Source organism: Microtus ochrogaster (genome assembly GCF_000317375.1).
Source record: "Microtus ochrogaster isolate Prairie Vole_2 chromosome 6 unlocalized genomic scaffold, MicOch1.0 chr6_random_2, whole genome shotgun sequence".
NCBI classification, from domain to species: domain Eukaryota; kingdom Metazoa; phylum Chordata; class Mammalia; order Rodentia; family Cricetidae; genus Microtus; species Microtus ochrogaster.
The window spans coordinates 10,175,350-10,191,370 of NW_004949095.1; the positions used below are offsets into that span (position 1 = coordinate 10,175,350).

General features: G+C 37.5%; 1 protein-coding gene across 1 annotated transcript in view; it reads left to right on the plus strand.

Moving 5' to 3' along the window:
- The window catches only part of Rc3h1 (ring finger and CCCH-type domains 1), a 118,192-nt gene that overhangs the window by 94,784 nt on the left and 7,387 nt on the right, over window positions 1-16,021 (plus strand). Inside the window, exons 13-19 of the mRNA XM_013352493.1 lie at window positions 856-1,020; window positions 5,612-5,764; window positions 8,536-8,749; window positions 9,515-9,605; window positions 10,460-10,592; window positions 12,483-12,653; window positions 13,549-13,664. Of these exons, the coding sequence (XP_013207947.1) occupies window positions 856-1,020; window positions 5,612-5,764; window positions 8,536-8,749; window positions 9,515-9,605; window positions 10,460-10,592; window positions 12,483-12,653; window positions 13,549-13,664 (1,043 nt within the window). The remainder of the gene's footprint in view (window positions 1-855; window positions 1,021-5,611; window positions 5,765-8,535; window positions 8,750-9,514; window positions 9,606-10,459; window positions 10,593-12,482; window positions 12,654-13,548; window positions 13,665-16,021) is intronic.

A 16,021-nucleotide genomic window follows, 5' to 3' on the forward strand; every position in this document is an offset into this window, starting at 1 on the left:
TGTTCTCATTGCCCCACCTCTACTTCCTGCCTGGCTACTGGCCAATCGGCATTTATTTAAAATACAAGTGATAGGGTACAGACCATTATCCCACAGCGCTGTGTATAGTGTTCATCCTGCAGGCCAGAAGAGGGCACCAGATTTTACAGATGGTTGTTTATGAGCCATCATGTGGTTGCTAGGAATTGAAATCTGGGACCTTTTTAAAACTTATTATTTTTTGTATATGTATATATAATTGGTGTGTATGTGAGAACACAGGTGCATGTGTGTCACCACACATTTGGGTCAGAGAACAGGCTTTGAGAGTAGTTCTTACTTTTAACCTTGTTTGGTAAGGTCTCTCTTCTTCTTGCTGCTGCTCAGCATACTCTAAGGTAAGCTTGTCTGATAGCTTCCAACTGATTCTTCTGTCTATTCCTCCCATATGACCATTTAGACTGGGATTACATGTGTGCCCTGATACATCTGACTCTCTCAGGGGTTCTAGAGCTCAGACATGGATTGTTAGGCTTGAACAGCTAGTGCTTTTGGGCCATCTTCCTGGTCCTAAAACATAAATGGAAACGTCACCAATCTAAACATAGTATGTGTACTAAGTCTACATCAGCTAGGAAATTTGGAAGATCTTGAGAGTTTGGGCTAGCTTTCTTTTTTCTTTTACCCTTCCTTCCTTCCTTCCTTCCTTCCTTCCTTCCTTCCTTCCTTCCTTCCTTCCTTCCTTCCTTTCTTCTCTTTAGTGCTGATATTTCTGAATGTCAAGATCGGTATATATTCTGTTTCTCATTTAAGTATATAAATGCTTAATTAATATGTGCTGGAATTTACATATTTTAAATAATCTTTCAATTTCAGGATCCTTCTTATAGTCGACTTCCTCCTCCCCAACCCCATCCTAGCCTGGATGAGCTACATCGCAGACGGAAGGAAATAATGGCCCAGCTCGAGGAAAGAAAGGTTATCTCTCCACCTCCTTTTGCACCTTCACCAACATTGCCTCCTGCGTTCCATCAAGAAGAAGTAAGCATGTCATTTTTAATCCTTCCTATTAATCTTAACCATTATCATGTTTAATGGTAATATAACCTGTTTAAGAAATTATGAGAGCAGGGTGATTGGTGGTGGTACACACCTTTAATACCAGGAGGTAGAGACAGGCATATCTCTGCCTTTGAGGCCAACCTGGGCTACAGAGTGAATTCCAGGATGCTAGGACACAGAGAAATTCTGTCTTTAAAAGAAAAAGGAAGAAATAGATTGTGTTTCCAAGATGTTTATCAAGTTTCAAAATCATGAGCCTAATTTTCTTTTTTCTTTCAGAGATTTGTTGTTTTATTTTACATTTAGATCCATAACCTATTTGGAATTGAATTATTATGTGAAATATTTGAATCAAGGTTCATTTTTCTTCTATAGAGATAGTTCATTGGCCCTATACCATTTAATGAGTTGAGTGTTGTTTTTTCAGTGTTCTGCAGTCAGCTTTGTCATGATTACTTTAGAATGGGCATGATTACAAATATCTGTCATTCAGGCACAGTAGGATACTAAAGCAGAAGGGTTATATGTTTGAGGCTAGCCTGGTTTACATAGAAAGAGGCCCTGTTTCATCTATCTATTTCTGTCCTTAAGCCGGTACTGCATTTATTTATTCATTCATTTTGTGTGTGTTAGGGGGCTGGGATGTTAATGTGTAAAGGTGAGAAGATGGTTTGAAAGATCCAAACTTGGGTCATCAGATGTGCACAATACACACTCATCTGGCTGACCTCTCATTCTAACGATGTACTTTTACTACAGTCTTGACTTATTGGTATAGGATGTTCAGTATTAAATTAAAAAGTAAGTAAACATGTTGGGAAATTCAATATTAATGTCGTTTGACCGGCGTGTATGAGGCCTTGGGTTCAGTTCCCAGCACCTTGAAAGCAAAACAGAAACCCACAAAGGAATCAGAATGTTGATTCCATAAAAAACATCTGCTTTAGTTTATATTACGATTTATTGACTCTGAGATGGATTGATGCTGGCCAGGTAATCTTTAGCCACATAGCTACATAGTATATAATATGTGTCTGGTTTAAATTCAGATGTGACATGCTGTAAACATAAATTCTACACTCTCTATAAACATAAAGCATACACTAGAGCTAAAGATTCAGTACCTAAAACTAAAATCTGGCATTAATTTTTTTGTTTTATTTTTGCTTTCTGAGATAGGGTTTCACTACACAGTCCCTGGCTGGCCCGGAACTCACTTATATAGAACACATTGGCCAGAATTTACAGAGATCCGCCTACCTCTGTCTCCTGAGTGCTTGGATTAACAACATGACCAAACCTGGCCTTTGTTCATGGTTTTTTTTTTTTTTTTGGTTTTTCGAGACAGGGTTTCTCTGTGGCTTTGGAGCCTGTCCTGGCACTAGCTCTGTAGACCAGGCTGGCCTCGAACTCACAGAGATCCGCCTGCCTCTGCCTCCTGAGTGCTGGGACTAAAGGCGTGTGCCACCATCGCCCGGCTTGTTCATGTTTTTAATATTTTGGATGTGATAGATTAAAATTCATGATTACACATATGGACCATATTCAACTTCTGTTGGACAGTGTTGCTCTAGATAAGTATTCAGAGAAATGATACCTTTCCATCAGCATGATGTATTTGCATAACTAACTTATTTTTTTGTTTGCTTTTTCAAGATGGCATTTCTGTGTAGCATTGGAGCCTATCTTGTAACTCACTCTGTAGACCAAGCTGGCCTCAGATTCACAGAACTCTCCTGCCTCTGTCTCCCAAGTGCTCAGACTAAAGACTTACACCACCACCTTCTGGCCATATACTTTTAAAAACTACTTTAAATGTAATTATTTTTAAAAATCCCTCCCCCCCCTTTTTTTTTTTTTAAAACTGTATTTATTTATTTCAGGGCCAGGGGTGTGTCTTGAGGTCAGAGAACAATTGTTAGGAATCTATTTTCTTTCTCCTGTGGGTCCTGGGACCAAACTCAAGTCATCAGGCTTAATGTGCTGAGCCATTTTGATCACCCTCAATTTTTGTTTTTTTATTTAAAAGAAATAGACTTTTAAGTGTATACACAGACTCATACACAAAGAATGTAATTGTAATTACATATTTTTAAAGAATTAGATTTTTATTAATTGACTTTTCAACAGGTTTGCTAAATTTCCTCCCTAATTCTAGTATTTGCTATATCCTAGTGTATAATAATCTTTTTTTTCCTTTTCAGAATTACACATTTTCTTACCTTGTTGCTCTACTATGATGTTGAATAAGAGTGGTACTAGGTCTTCTTGACTCAGCTTTGGTCTTTGTGTAGAGAAAGCTTCTGATGATTCATCACTATGGTTTTACATTTGTGTTTCTGATTTAAAAATAACACCAGGCAAGGCGGTAGTGATACACACCTTTAATCCCAGCACTTGGGAGGCAGAGACAGGTGGATCTCTGTGAATTCGAGGCCAGCTTGGTCTACAGAGCAAGTCTGAGAAAGTCTCTGTTTTATTTCCATAAGTTTAAAATAATTGAGACATAAATTAAGATGTATTTTAATTTGGTAATAAACCAGCAGGGTGGTCTTAAAAACAAACAAACAAAAAAAAAAAAGGAAAGATATGCAGATGAGAATAGTCCGTAAAACTTGAGGGGATGCTTGGTTTATGTACCATAATGTCATAATTTTGACCATTACATTTATGTTTCTATAAAATAGTGCTAATAGATTTGTTTTGGTTTGGCAATTTTTTTCAAACAGAATCTCATACTGTAGCCTGGGTTCACCTTAAACTTATGTTGTAGCTCAGGCTGGCCTTGATGGGTCTACAGCTTCAACCGTCTAAGTGCTAGGCTTAGTTCTGCCCAGCAAAACATTGCTTATAGCTGTCATTAATGTGTGTTGTCTTCATTTTTCCATTTCTGATACTAATATTTTTCCATTGGTTAGTCTTGCTAGGAATTTGTCAATTTTATGTCTTTTAATTAGGTAACTTGAACTGAGAATGTATCTAAATTGAGTATTTGCCCAGCATACCCAGATCTCTGGGTTTGATCTATAACACCTTGTAAATTGGACAAGGAAGCAAGAGGATCAAAAATTCTAGGTCATTCTTGTCTACATAACAAGTTTGAAGCCAGCCTGGGATACATGAAACCTTGTTTTGTAATATATAGTATATTATTATGTTACACATAATGAATCTAATGGAGTACAAATTTCTTTTTCATATCAAATAATATGTGTAAAGATATGTTTTACACCAGATGTGGTAACACACACCTTTAATCCCAGCACTCAGAAGGCAGAGACAGTGACTTCAAGGGCAGCCTGCTCTACAAAGGTATTTCAGGGCAGTGAGGGCTGCTAAAAGAGAAACCCTGTCTTGAAAAACAAATAAAGAATATATTTTATATTCTTTATATGTAGAGTTATGAGTATAAACAATATTGCCAGCTGACAAACTATGCATAACAAATAATGAAAGTTAGAAAATAAAAGCTGGGTGTGGTGATACATGCCTGTAATCTTCCCACTCAGGAAGCTGGGGCAGGAGAATCACCATGAGTTCGAGAACACTGGATTCCATTTTTTATAAAACCATAAAGTGAAGGTTATTGTACACAACCAATAGTAATTTCTTTAATGTATGAAGGTAATCTAAGTAGAAGTTCATAGTAACACTGTCTCTCCAGAGTGCTGGGGTTAATTAAGGCGTGCGTTACTATGCCTGGCCAGCTCTATATTTAAACTTCCATTCAGATTATAAGCAGCCTACATATAGTTGTACTAAATTCATACATTATAGAAATACATGATATAGAAAGAATACTTTCTTCAAATCTCATTTCCTGACAGTTTTGTTATGCATTTCAATTTTTTTATGCACATAAGCACATTTAGTGTTTGTTTGTGTGGGTTTTTTTCCCCTTTTGTTTAACTTGGATGTCCATATTGATGTGCATTTATCTCATTCTTTTTTGTAGCTGCATGATTTATAACATTCAGGTGGAAGAGCATACTTGTTAGGTGGTAATATGTTTTAAAAATTATCTTATCTATATGAGATAGTATATGAAAGGACTTCAAAAATCTTAAGCATTATAGAAGTGTAAATTTTGCACAATTCAATAATAAAAATACATTGGGCTTGGAATGGGTATTGTTATTGGATAACCACAGCCCTTGAGTCAAAAAAGATAAAAATGAGGCATCTTACCCTTTTACTTAATCAACCACGGGGCTTAGAATGTTCTCGTTTGCCCGAGGTGTTACTAAGGCTCATTGGCGACAATCTAGCAAATGTGTGGCATGGTATATATTTACTGCTGACTTCATCTAAGATGGTGGATAAGCTGCTGAATAAACTTCTTAAGATCCTAACTGGATTCACTGAAGGATATATAACTGCTAATAACAAATATAAAGGCTAAAATAATCTTCACATTTTTCAGTCTATATAAATCTATTCTCATCAAATAACTATACATTATATACATTATATTGCTTCAATTTGATGTTCTAAGAAGTTCCCTATTTTTCCTGTTTTGTTAACTTGAAGACCATTTTCTATTTTCTTTCTCCCCCTTTTTCATTTATAGTTTTTGGATGAAGAATTCAAGATAGCTGGGAAATATAAAGCAAATGATTATAGCCAATATTCTCCTTGGTCATGTGATACCATCGGCTCCTACATTGGAACCAAAGATGCAAAACCCAAAGATGTTGTGGCAGCAGGGAGTGTGGAAATGATGGTATGTGTAATGACTAGGCCATAATTAATACAAATCTAGATGCATAAATGTTTATCTATTAAAAGCCAGGGACAAATAATTTAGTTTTGCTTTGTTTCATCTAAGTGTAAATTAAGTATTTTATTATCTTGACAAAGAAGTATCTATTGTATATCATTTTAGGTATCAATTTCCCAGTAATTGTTCAGAACCCATGTTAAATAATTTTAAGCTTAGGTTCAGTGAAAGACACTCCCTTCAAAAATCATTTGAAGAGGAATAGCAGAAATATTGACCTGAATATAAATCCCTCCCTGTTCCTAAAATAAAATCTAAGAAGCACATTGAGGGCTAGAAAGCTGTCTCAGTGCTGTCCTTAGAACCCATACTGTGGAAGGAGAGAACAAACTCTTGCAAATTGTCTTTTGGTATGCACTGTGCATATCCACTATGGCAGGAGGGTATATGCATCCGCTAATGAATAAAATAAAATAAATAAGCAAACTTTTTTTTCCAAATAAATGATTTTTAAACACATTTTGATTTTTCCTTTTTAGGAATATACATAGTCAGGAATTCCTTGATTTATGTGTGAAAACTTTTTTGTGGTTAAAAAGAAAATTGCAATTGAGTCAGAATAGTTGCTATGAGTTTATAAGACCCTGAAATTCTCTGTATTTAGTTTTTTGGATTTTTTTTTAAATAAGAAATATGTAGCTGTGTAGCTAGTAAGCCAAGGTTTAATGTATCTTTATATATTATATAATGTTCTTTATATATTAGCATTTTACATATTAATTATCCCCTCCCCTTAGCAGAAATAAAACTTTGCAGTGATCTCATTTCTCTTTTATTGCTCCCTATCAGTAAATAACCCATTACTCTGATTTTAATGCTTAGTTTTTTTTATATATACACCATTTGTTTGTTTGTTTTGTTTTTGGTTTGGCTTTTTTTTTTTTTTTTTTTTGGACAGGATTTCTCTTGTGTAACAGCCCTGACTATCCTGGAACTCACTTTGTAGACCAGGCTGGCCTCAAACTCATAGAAATCTGCCTGCCTCCTGAGTGCTGGGATTAAAGGCATGCACCACCACTGCCTGGCCCTTTTTTAATTAAAACAAAACAAATCCCTGGTTTTCCTGTGTTGCTCAGGATGACCTTACCTAAAGTATCCTCTTTTGTCAGTCTACTGAGTCACTATGCTCAGCTACTACTTCTTTCTTTTTGAGACAGAACCTGAGTTTTCAGGTTAGCTTGGAACTCATTTGTGCACAAGCTAATTTCAGACTCTTTCCTTTCTAATAGCTACAATTATAGATCTTTGTTACCTGATCTTTTACTATTGTGGATAATTTTTAGCATTTCATATTTTAAAAAGTTTTTTAGATTAAACAAATCATATTTATGCATATGAGTGTTTTGCTCACATGTATGTCAGTGTTTCACTAGTGTGCCTGGTGTCCTCAGAGGTCAAAGAACATTAGATACGCTGAAACTAGAGTTAGGGGTGGATGTGAGCTGCCTTGTGGTTGCTGGGATCCAAACTCGGGTCCTCTGCAAGAGCAAGTGCTCTTAACTGCTGAGCTGTCTCTCCAGCCCCTTGTGTATAATGTTAATGGACACTTTCTAGAGTTCCCTTGTGCACACCTATGAAATTTATGCTTAGACATGGTATTCCTGGACAGATAACTCATGTCTATAATTCCAAGACTGAGGCAGGCAGGGTCAGAGCCACCATGAACTATAGGGGGCTGGAGAGACGGCTCAGAGGTTAAGAGCATTGTCTGCTCTTCCAAAGGTCCTGAGTTCAATTCCCAGCAACCACATGGTGGCTCACAACCATCTGTAACAGGGTCTGGTGCCCTCTTCTGGCCTGCAGGCATACACACAGAATATTGTATACATAATAAATAAATATTTTTAAAAAAAAGGCTAGATATAGTGTTGCATACCTTTTATCCCAGAACTGGGGTAGGCAGAGATAGGTGTAAATCTCTGAGCCAAAGGCTAAGTTGGTCTCCATAAATGAGTACAAGTCTATCCAGGGTAACATAGTAAGACCCAGTCTGTTTAAAAAAAAAAAAAAGTATTCCTTGTTAATTCTAAAATGGTTCCCTAATAACTTGTGTAGATTTTCATAGATAATATTTACCAATTGATGACAGACCAGAGAGAGAAATAATAATAATAATAATAATAATAATAATAATAATAATAATAAGCAAGCTGCAAGGGGACTGGGAAAGTGACACAGCTAGGCCCTGCGCTCAGTCCCCAGCCCTAAATAGGGTGAAGTTAAATTTAAGGAAGACTTTTTTTCAGTGTGGGCTACGATTAGCTAAGCATATGCTTCTGCACCACAGAAGACTTTACTGGAATGAGCTGAAGCAGAATAGTTATGTAAGGTGTTTCCAGGGGACTATCACACTGAAGTAACAGTAGTACTACTTCATCAGTAGACAGTAATAAAATTACTAACCTAGTATAGATGCCGTTAAAAGTTCTCCCAAATACACGAAAGAAGTCATAACAGTACTTCTCAAGCTTAGCTCAGTGGTAAAGTGCTTGCCTGACAAGTTAATGTTTGTATATACTACTTAGGAATAGGTGAATCTATCCTTTTCTACCATCTGTCATGTATTTCCTACTGTGATCTAAAAGCAGTGCTTTATGACAGCCAAAGACAACTAAAGGCTTATTCTTATAATAAGAACATCATACTTCTATTAACCTCTCTACAGAGCTAGTGGAAATTATGCTAAACAGCATCTCATTTTTGCTTTTCGTCAGAATGTAGAAAGTAAAGGAATGAGAGACCAGAGATTGGAACTCCAGAGAAGAGCAGTGGAAACTAGTGATGATGACCTCATCCCGTTTGGAGACCGACCAACAGTATCTCGGTTTGGTGCCATCTCTCGAACATCCAAAACACTGTATCAGGGTGCTGGCCCAATGCAGGCTATAGCACCTCAGGGAGCACCCACAAAACCTATCAGCATTTCAGGTAAGAACCCAGAGTAGTCATGACTCTCAGTGTAATTCTACCAGTGCTTTTAAGAATCTTCGAGGCAATGATTTTTTTTTAACTTCCTATAAGAAAGCAGTCACACCTGAGGAAATTTTAGGAGGTTAAACTAAAATTAATTGTCTATATATTAAGATTGCCTGAGGAGCTGAAATGTAGCACAGTTGATAAGAGTCTGCCTAATATAAATGAAACCACAATCACATAAACCAGGTGTTAAGACACATGCCAATAATCCCAGCACTGGGAAGATGGAGAAGACAGAGAATCAGAAGGTTCAAGTTTATCCTTGGGTATATAATGATTTTGAGGCTATTCTGAGCTAGAAGCCCTGTTTCAAAAAAATAAATTGCCTGTCGTTTTTATCTTTAAATGACTTGATGGCTTTACTAAAATAATAGATTCTTGGAGTACGAGGAGGTGACTGATTGGATAAAGATCTAAGTTTGTATCCCTAGTACCCATATAAAATTCAGACTGTGTGGGCATATGTCTATAATCCCAATGCTTTGAGAAGGTAACCTGACATCAAGCATCACTTCTACATTCAAGCACTTGTGTGTACACACTAAGAAGAAAATATATAAAAACTAGGTTCCGTGGGGGAAGAAACGACATTATGATCATTTTGGAATATAACTTTCTGGACAGATATATGTGCCTTTGCTTTTTTGAATATAGTACCATAGAAAATGATTCAAATCTATGAATTACATCCTACCACAATAAATTGTTCCCTTGCAGATTACAGTTCATATGGAGCTCATGGTGGCTGGGGAGATTCTCCATACTCACCTCATCCAAACATACCTCCTCAGGGACACTTCATTGAGAGGTACAGTTCATTTTTTTAACCCTGTTTAAACACTTAAAAGCATGCAGCTTTTCTTACCTTCTTTTTCTTTACTTTTTTGTTTGTTTTGTTTTATTCTTGTTGTTTTTCAAGACAGGGTTTCTTTGTATAATAGCCTTGGCTGTTCTAAAACTAGCTTTGTAGACCAGGCTGGCTTCAAACTCACAGAGATTCACTTGCCTCTGTGTAGACAGAAGTTTCTGTTCTGCCCAGTTCCATAGCCATTCAGTCCCAAATAAACGCACAGAGGCTTATAGTAATTATAAACTGGCCTATTGGATTTATTACTGAGTAGCTCTTACAACTTAAATTCATCAATAATTCTTGTCTATGCTTAACCGCATGGCTTGGTTGGTACCTTTTCTCATCTTGCTTCCTCTGACTGTCTTTCCTCTTCCCAGAATTCTCCTAGTCTGGTTGCCCCACCTATACTTCCTGCCTGACTACTGGCCAATCGGTGTTTTATTAAACCAATACGAATGAAAAATCTTTATTACCCCACATCATCTCTGTCTCCAGAGTGCTAGGATTAAAGGTGTGCACCACTACTACCTGGCTCTTATTTTTGTTTGTTTGTTTGTTTGTTTGTTTGTTTTTTTGGGTTTTTTTTGTTTGTTTGTTTTTCGAGACAGGGTTTCTCTGTGGTTTTGGAGCCTGTCCTGGAACTAGCTCTGTAGACCAGGCTGGTTTCGAACTCACAGAGATCCGCCTGCCTCTGCCCTCCCGGTGCTGGGATTAACGGCGTGCGCCACCACCGCCCGGCTATTTTATTTTTTTAATCAGTAATGATTTCACAAAATAACTTCAAAATTTTACTGATTTCTTTTTTACCAAAGGGAAAAAATATCCATGGCAGAAGTGACCAGTCATGGAAAAACCCTTCTGTCTGCTGAAAGAGAACAACTACGGTTAGAATTACAGCAACTGAACCATCAGATTAGCCAGCAGACCCAGCTTCGTGGACTAGAGGTACAGAGACCTACAGACACTTTTGTGTTGGGGGTTTTGATGTCAAGGATCACTCTGCAGCCCAACTGACCTTAAACACATGATCTTCCTGTGTTGTCCACCCTTAGTACTTAAAGTGAAACTACAGGTGTTCAGCACTGCAACTCTTTCTGCTTCAGTTTCAAAGGGTTTCCAAGGATTTTAAATTGGATTTATATGTGTTTGGTAGGGTGGTATGTGCATTTGAGTGCATGTGCTGGATGAAGATTAGAGCTATAGGCAATTGTGGGCATCCTGACATGGGTACAAGGAAGAAAACTCAGATCCTCAACAAGAGCATTATGTGATCTTAACCACCAAATCACTTCTCCAGTCCCCTTAAATGGTAGTTTTTGAGGTACTGTAAGGATAGAATTTTAAAGCCATTATCTGAGAGTTAGTATAAATAACCATTAACAGAGATTTCAGAACTAGATTTAATTCTTGACTAATAGAAAAAGAATAATTAGCTGGGTGGTGGTAGCACATACCTTTAATCCAAGTACTCAGGAGACAGAGGCAGGCAGAGCTCTGTGAGTTCAAGGCCAGCCTGATCTGCAGAGAGTGCTCCAGGAATAGCTCCGTAGCTAAAGAAACAGACTAAGTATCTGAGACTAGTACTAGGGGAAAAAGAAAAAACAATCCTTGCCATCATGGAGGGTTTTTGTTTGTTTGTCTGTTGTTTATTTTATGTGCATTGGTGTTTTGCCTATATATATATGTCTGTGTGAGGTTGTGAGGTTGTCAGATTCCCCTAGAACGGGTGTTTTCTTTCTTTCTTTTGTTCTTTCGTTCTCTCTCTCTCTCTCTCTCTCTCTCTCTCTCTCTCTTTCTTTTTTTCTTTTTTTTTTTTTTGTTGTTGTTGTTGTTGTTGTTTTGGTTTTTCGAGACAGGATCTCTCTATAGCTTTGGAGCCTATCCTGGAACTCACTCTGTAGACTAGGCTGGCCTTGACCTCACAGAGATCCACTTGTCTCTTCCTCCCAAGTGCTGGGGTTAAAGATGTACACCAGCACCACCTGGAAAGTTACAGTTTGAACTGCCATGTGGGTACTGGAAATTTAATCTGGGTCCTCTAGAAGATCAGCTAGTGCTCTTAACCATTGAGCTATCTCTCCAGCCTCCATCATTGAGTTTTAATAAAAAAAAAAAAAAATTACAAGATTTATGTCAGGGAAAATAACAAAAAGATAAACATTTATAATTGATTTCTCTTTGAAATAAGAAAAAAACCCTGCATTTTTGGTTCTTGAGAGATGGCTACTGTTCTTTTGAGGTTTTTGAAACAGGGTTCCTCTGTATAACAGCCCAGGCTATTTTTGCAGAGGATCCAAGTTTGGTTCCTGTTTCACAGCTGCCTATAACTCCAGTTCCTGGAGATCAGCACCCTCTTTGGGTATCCATAGGTACCTACACTTAGGAATGTGCACTGCACGCGCGCGCGCTTGCGCGCTCACACACACATACACATACACAGACACAAACATTTTTCTAAAAATAAAATACATCTCTTAAAAATAAAACCATTTTGGGCTTGGAGAGATGGCTCAATGGTTAAGAGTATTGCCTGCTCTTCCAAAGGTCCTGAGTTCAATTCCCAGCAACCACATGATGGCTCACAACCATCTGTAATGAGGTCTGGTGCCCTCTTCTGGCCTTCAGGCATACACACAGACAGAATATTGTATACATAATAAATAAATAAATATTTTTAAAAAACCATTTTTACTCAAATGCTACTAAAAAGAGATTGTGTTTATTGTTGGACCATTTTCATTGCAAACATGGCTATTTAGTGTGGATACTTGGGACGGGGCACTCTCTATATAGTGTGAAGTATGCTGAGTTGTGTGTGCTTGGCTTTGTGTATAGGCTGTTAATAACCGACTGGTGGTACAGAGGGAGGTGAACACCCTGGCAGGCCAGCCACAGCCCTCTCCACTGCCTCCAAAATGGCCTGGAATGATCTCAAGTGAGCAATTAAGCTTGGAACTACATCAGGTGGAAAGGGAAATTGGCAAGAGAACACGGGAATTGAGTATGGTAAGTGCTGATATTGAAAAAGGGTCTAGTTTCTTTTAGTTTATGTACTGCCACGTACTTGTGGCGTTACCTCATTTCTACATGTCTTGTTCCTTGGTGACTGGCTGGCTGGCGTCTGCCTGACTCCAACTGCTCTCTCTATATATCCCTGTTTGGATTTCCTACCTAACTTTACTGTGCTAGACCATTGACCAAAACAGCTTTATTCATCAACCAATAAATTATACAGGACATCCCACATCAGACTAATGTTTAGAGTAATTTGTATAAAGATTAGTTGTCACCTGGTTGTATCATTCTTCTCTTAGTTCCTGTTGGTTTGAGTTTGTCCTTTGTCATAGACTTGATTTTCTAGTCACATTTGGGGAGAAGGCAATTAATTGAAAATCCTAAAGTTTCTGTTTCACATACACATTAGAGAAACAGATGTGGTGATGTTTAATCTTTTGTACTTTTGTGTAATATTAAGATATTAATAAGATACAGCTGGGCAGTGGTGGTGCAGGCCTTTAATTCCAGCACTACTACTACAGAGCAAGTTCCAAGGCAGCTAGGGCTATGTAGAAAAACCTTGTCTGGAAAAAATAAAGAGAGAGAGATTTACACAAAAATAATCATTTTCATGGCCCTTGAGGTATTGATGGCCTCTTTTTATAAAGGAGTTATAGCTTATACACTGTTCCGTGATGTTTTTTTCAGTGTTAGTTTTGCATTTTTCTAACATAGTAGGCAGTTGTACTGCTATGCTTTTGTGTATACTCTCTGTCATCTGCCTATTTGTTTTTGTTAATTCTTAATAAACTAGGAATGATTCTCTTTTGATCATTGTGTTGTTTGCATTTGCTCTATTCCATTACAGCACAGGTTACTGACTTTATTTCCTCTTTTTTTAAAGGAGAACCAGTGTCCTGTGGACATGAAAAATAAACTGGGTACAAGTAAACAAGCAGAAAATGGACAGCCGGAGCCACAAAACAAAGTCCCAGCTGAAGACCTTGCATTGACATTCAGGTAAAGGGATACTTCCATAGTTGTATTTAACCATGTCCAAAAGAGAAATAATTGTATTATCTAGCCATACCCAAAGTACTGTATGATTTTTTTTTTTCTCCAAGACAGGAAACTCATTATGTAGACCAAGCTGGCCTTAAATTCACAGAGATCCACCTGCCTATGCTTTCCAAGTGCTGGGATTAAAGACATGCATCACCACCACCTGCCATATCCTATGATTTTTAAAAGAACTATTTTTTTGTATAGTGAGAAAAGAATATGAATATATTGGTTTCCTGTGTAGCCCTGACTATCTTAGAACTCATTCTGTAGACCAGCCTGACCTCCAACTCACAGAGATCCACCTCATGAGTACTGGGATTAAAGGTGTGCACCACCACTGCCCAGCAGGGGAAAAGAATATATTTTTGCTAAATCTAGAAATTATAATACTCAGGAATTGGGGTGGCATATAACTATGGGCACTAGAGAGGCTGAGATAGGAAGACAGGAATTTGAGGCCAGTCTGAGCTACAAAGTGAGACTGTCTCAACATATGCACATAGAGAATTTAGGATTTAAACAGGATTGAATTATCTGTTAACCCCTAACAAATATATTTTCTTGTTACATTTTTATTTATTTATTTATTTATTTATTTATTTATTTATTTATTTATTTATTTATTTATTATGTATACAATATTCTGTCTGTGGTAGAGGCCAGAGGAGGGCACCAGACCTCATTACAGATGGTTGTGAGCCACCATGTGGTTGCTGGGAATTGAACTCAGGACCTTTGTAAGAGCAGGCAATGCTCTTAACCTCTGAGCCATCTCTCCAGCCCTTGTTACATTTTCTTCTTCTCATTGTTTAAGTATAGCTTTTTAATTAAAAATACATAGTGCTACTGTAGAAATTGAAATTTAAAAAATTATTAAAAGGCCACCTGTCTCCCACTTTATTTTGTTTTCATGCTGGGTGTTGAACTCAGGGCCTTATAAATTCTAAGCACATTTTACCACTAAGCTGTATTCCATGGATTCCTCCCCCATTTCATTTTATATTATAAAAAAAAAAAGCCACGGGTGATAGAACTTTTTTAAAGTACGATTTTTTTTCAAGACTTTGTTTCTCTATAGCTTTGGAGCCTGTCCTAGAACTCACTCTATAGACCAAGCTGGCCTTGAACTAACAGAGATCTACCTATTTCTGCCTCCCAAGTGCTGGAATTAAAGGCGTGCACCACCATAGCCCGACAAAAAGATAAATCTTAAAGCACCCATAATTCTACATTCCATCGTTATCTTACCTGTCTTTTAATGGCATTTAGCATTAAGCCTTGCTTAGTGTTCTGGGTAGTTTGGTTTTTTGTTGTTGTTGTTGTTGTTGGTCTTTTGAGACAAGGTAGGATCAAAGGCATGCACTACCATCTCTAGGCCATTCTCAGCCACATCTTTAAATTGATCTCTCAAAACATGGTATGTAATTTACTTTTTATTCTTATTTACTTTCTTTGGCATCTTTGAGGCATTTGAATGCATAGTCCTTCATCACTTTCCTCATGACCTATCCACGAATTAAGGTAGCACATACCTTTAATCCTGGTACTCACTATGAGTTTGAGGCCTGTCTGTTCTACGTAGTGAGTTCCAAGATAGCCAGGGCTATGTAGAAAGACCTTGTCTCAAAAACAAACAAAAAAGCAAATAAACACCAAAAATTTCTAATTGCCTTGTTGCTCTCTTCTTGACTTTTGACCATTTTAAATCCATATGCTGACCTAGGTTAAAAATAAATTACCATGCAAATAAACTTGGTAAATCAAAGGTTAGCTGGTTTTTTGTTTGTTTGTTTTTGCTTTTTTAAATGCCAGGCAGCAACTATTTTAAAGTATGGATCCTGATGTTAGGGGCTGGAGGCAGTCTGGAGGGGCATCTCTTGCCACCTACCCCTGCCTACCAAGTGCTGGGTACCACCACAACTGTTTATTGTAACTTGTAGCTCAGTCTTGTAATGTGTAAGTGGCAATAGATACATAAACAAATAGGCAGGTTGTATTCTGACAAAAGCTGTATTTCTAAAACAGTAAGTTTGTTTGCTACAATGTGGATGAGGAGTTATAATCAAATTTTGGAAGCTATTTCTAGTTGGGGGGGGGGTATTTGTGAAGTAGAGTCTCATTGTGTAGCCTGAGTTGGCCTGGAACCAAACTAGCCTAAAGTTGATAGAGATAAGCCTGCTTCTGGCTCCTGCTCGGACTAAAGGCGTATACCACCACTCCTGACTCAACAATTTTTGTACAATACTAAATGATAAGCCCTGTTGACTGTATTTTATTCAGAGTATTTGCTTTCCTCCTTTTAAAAATTCCAA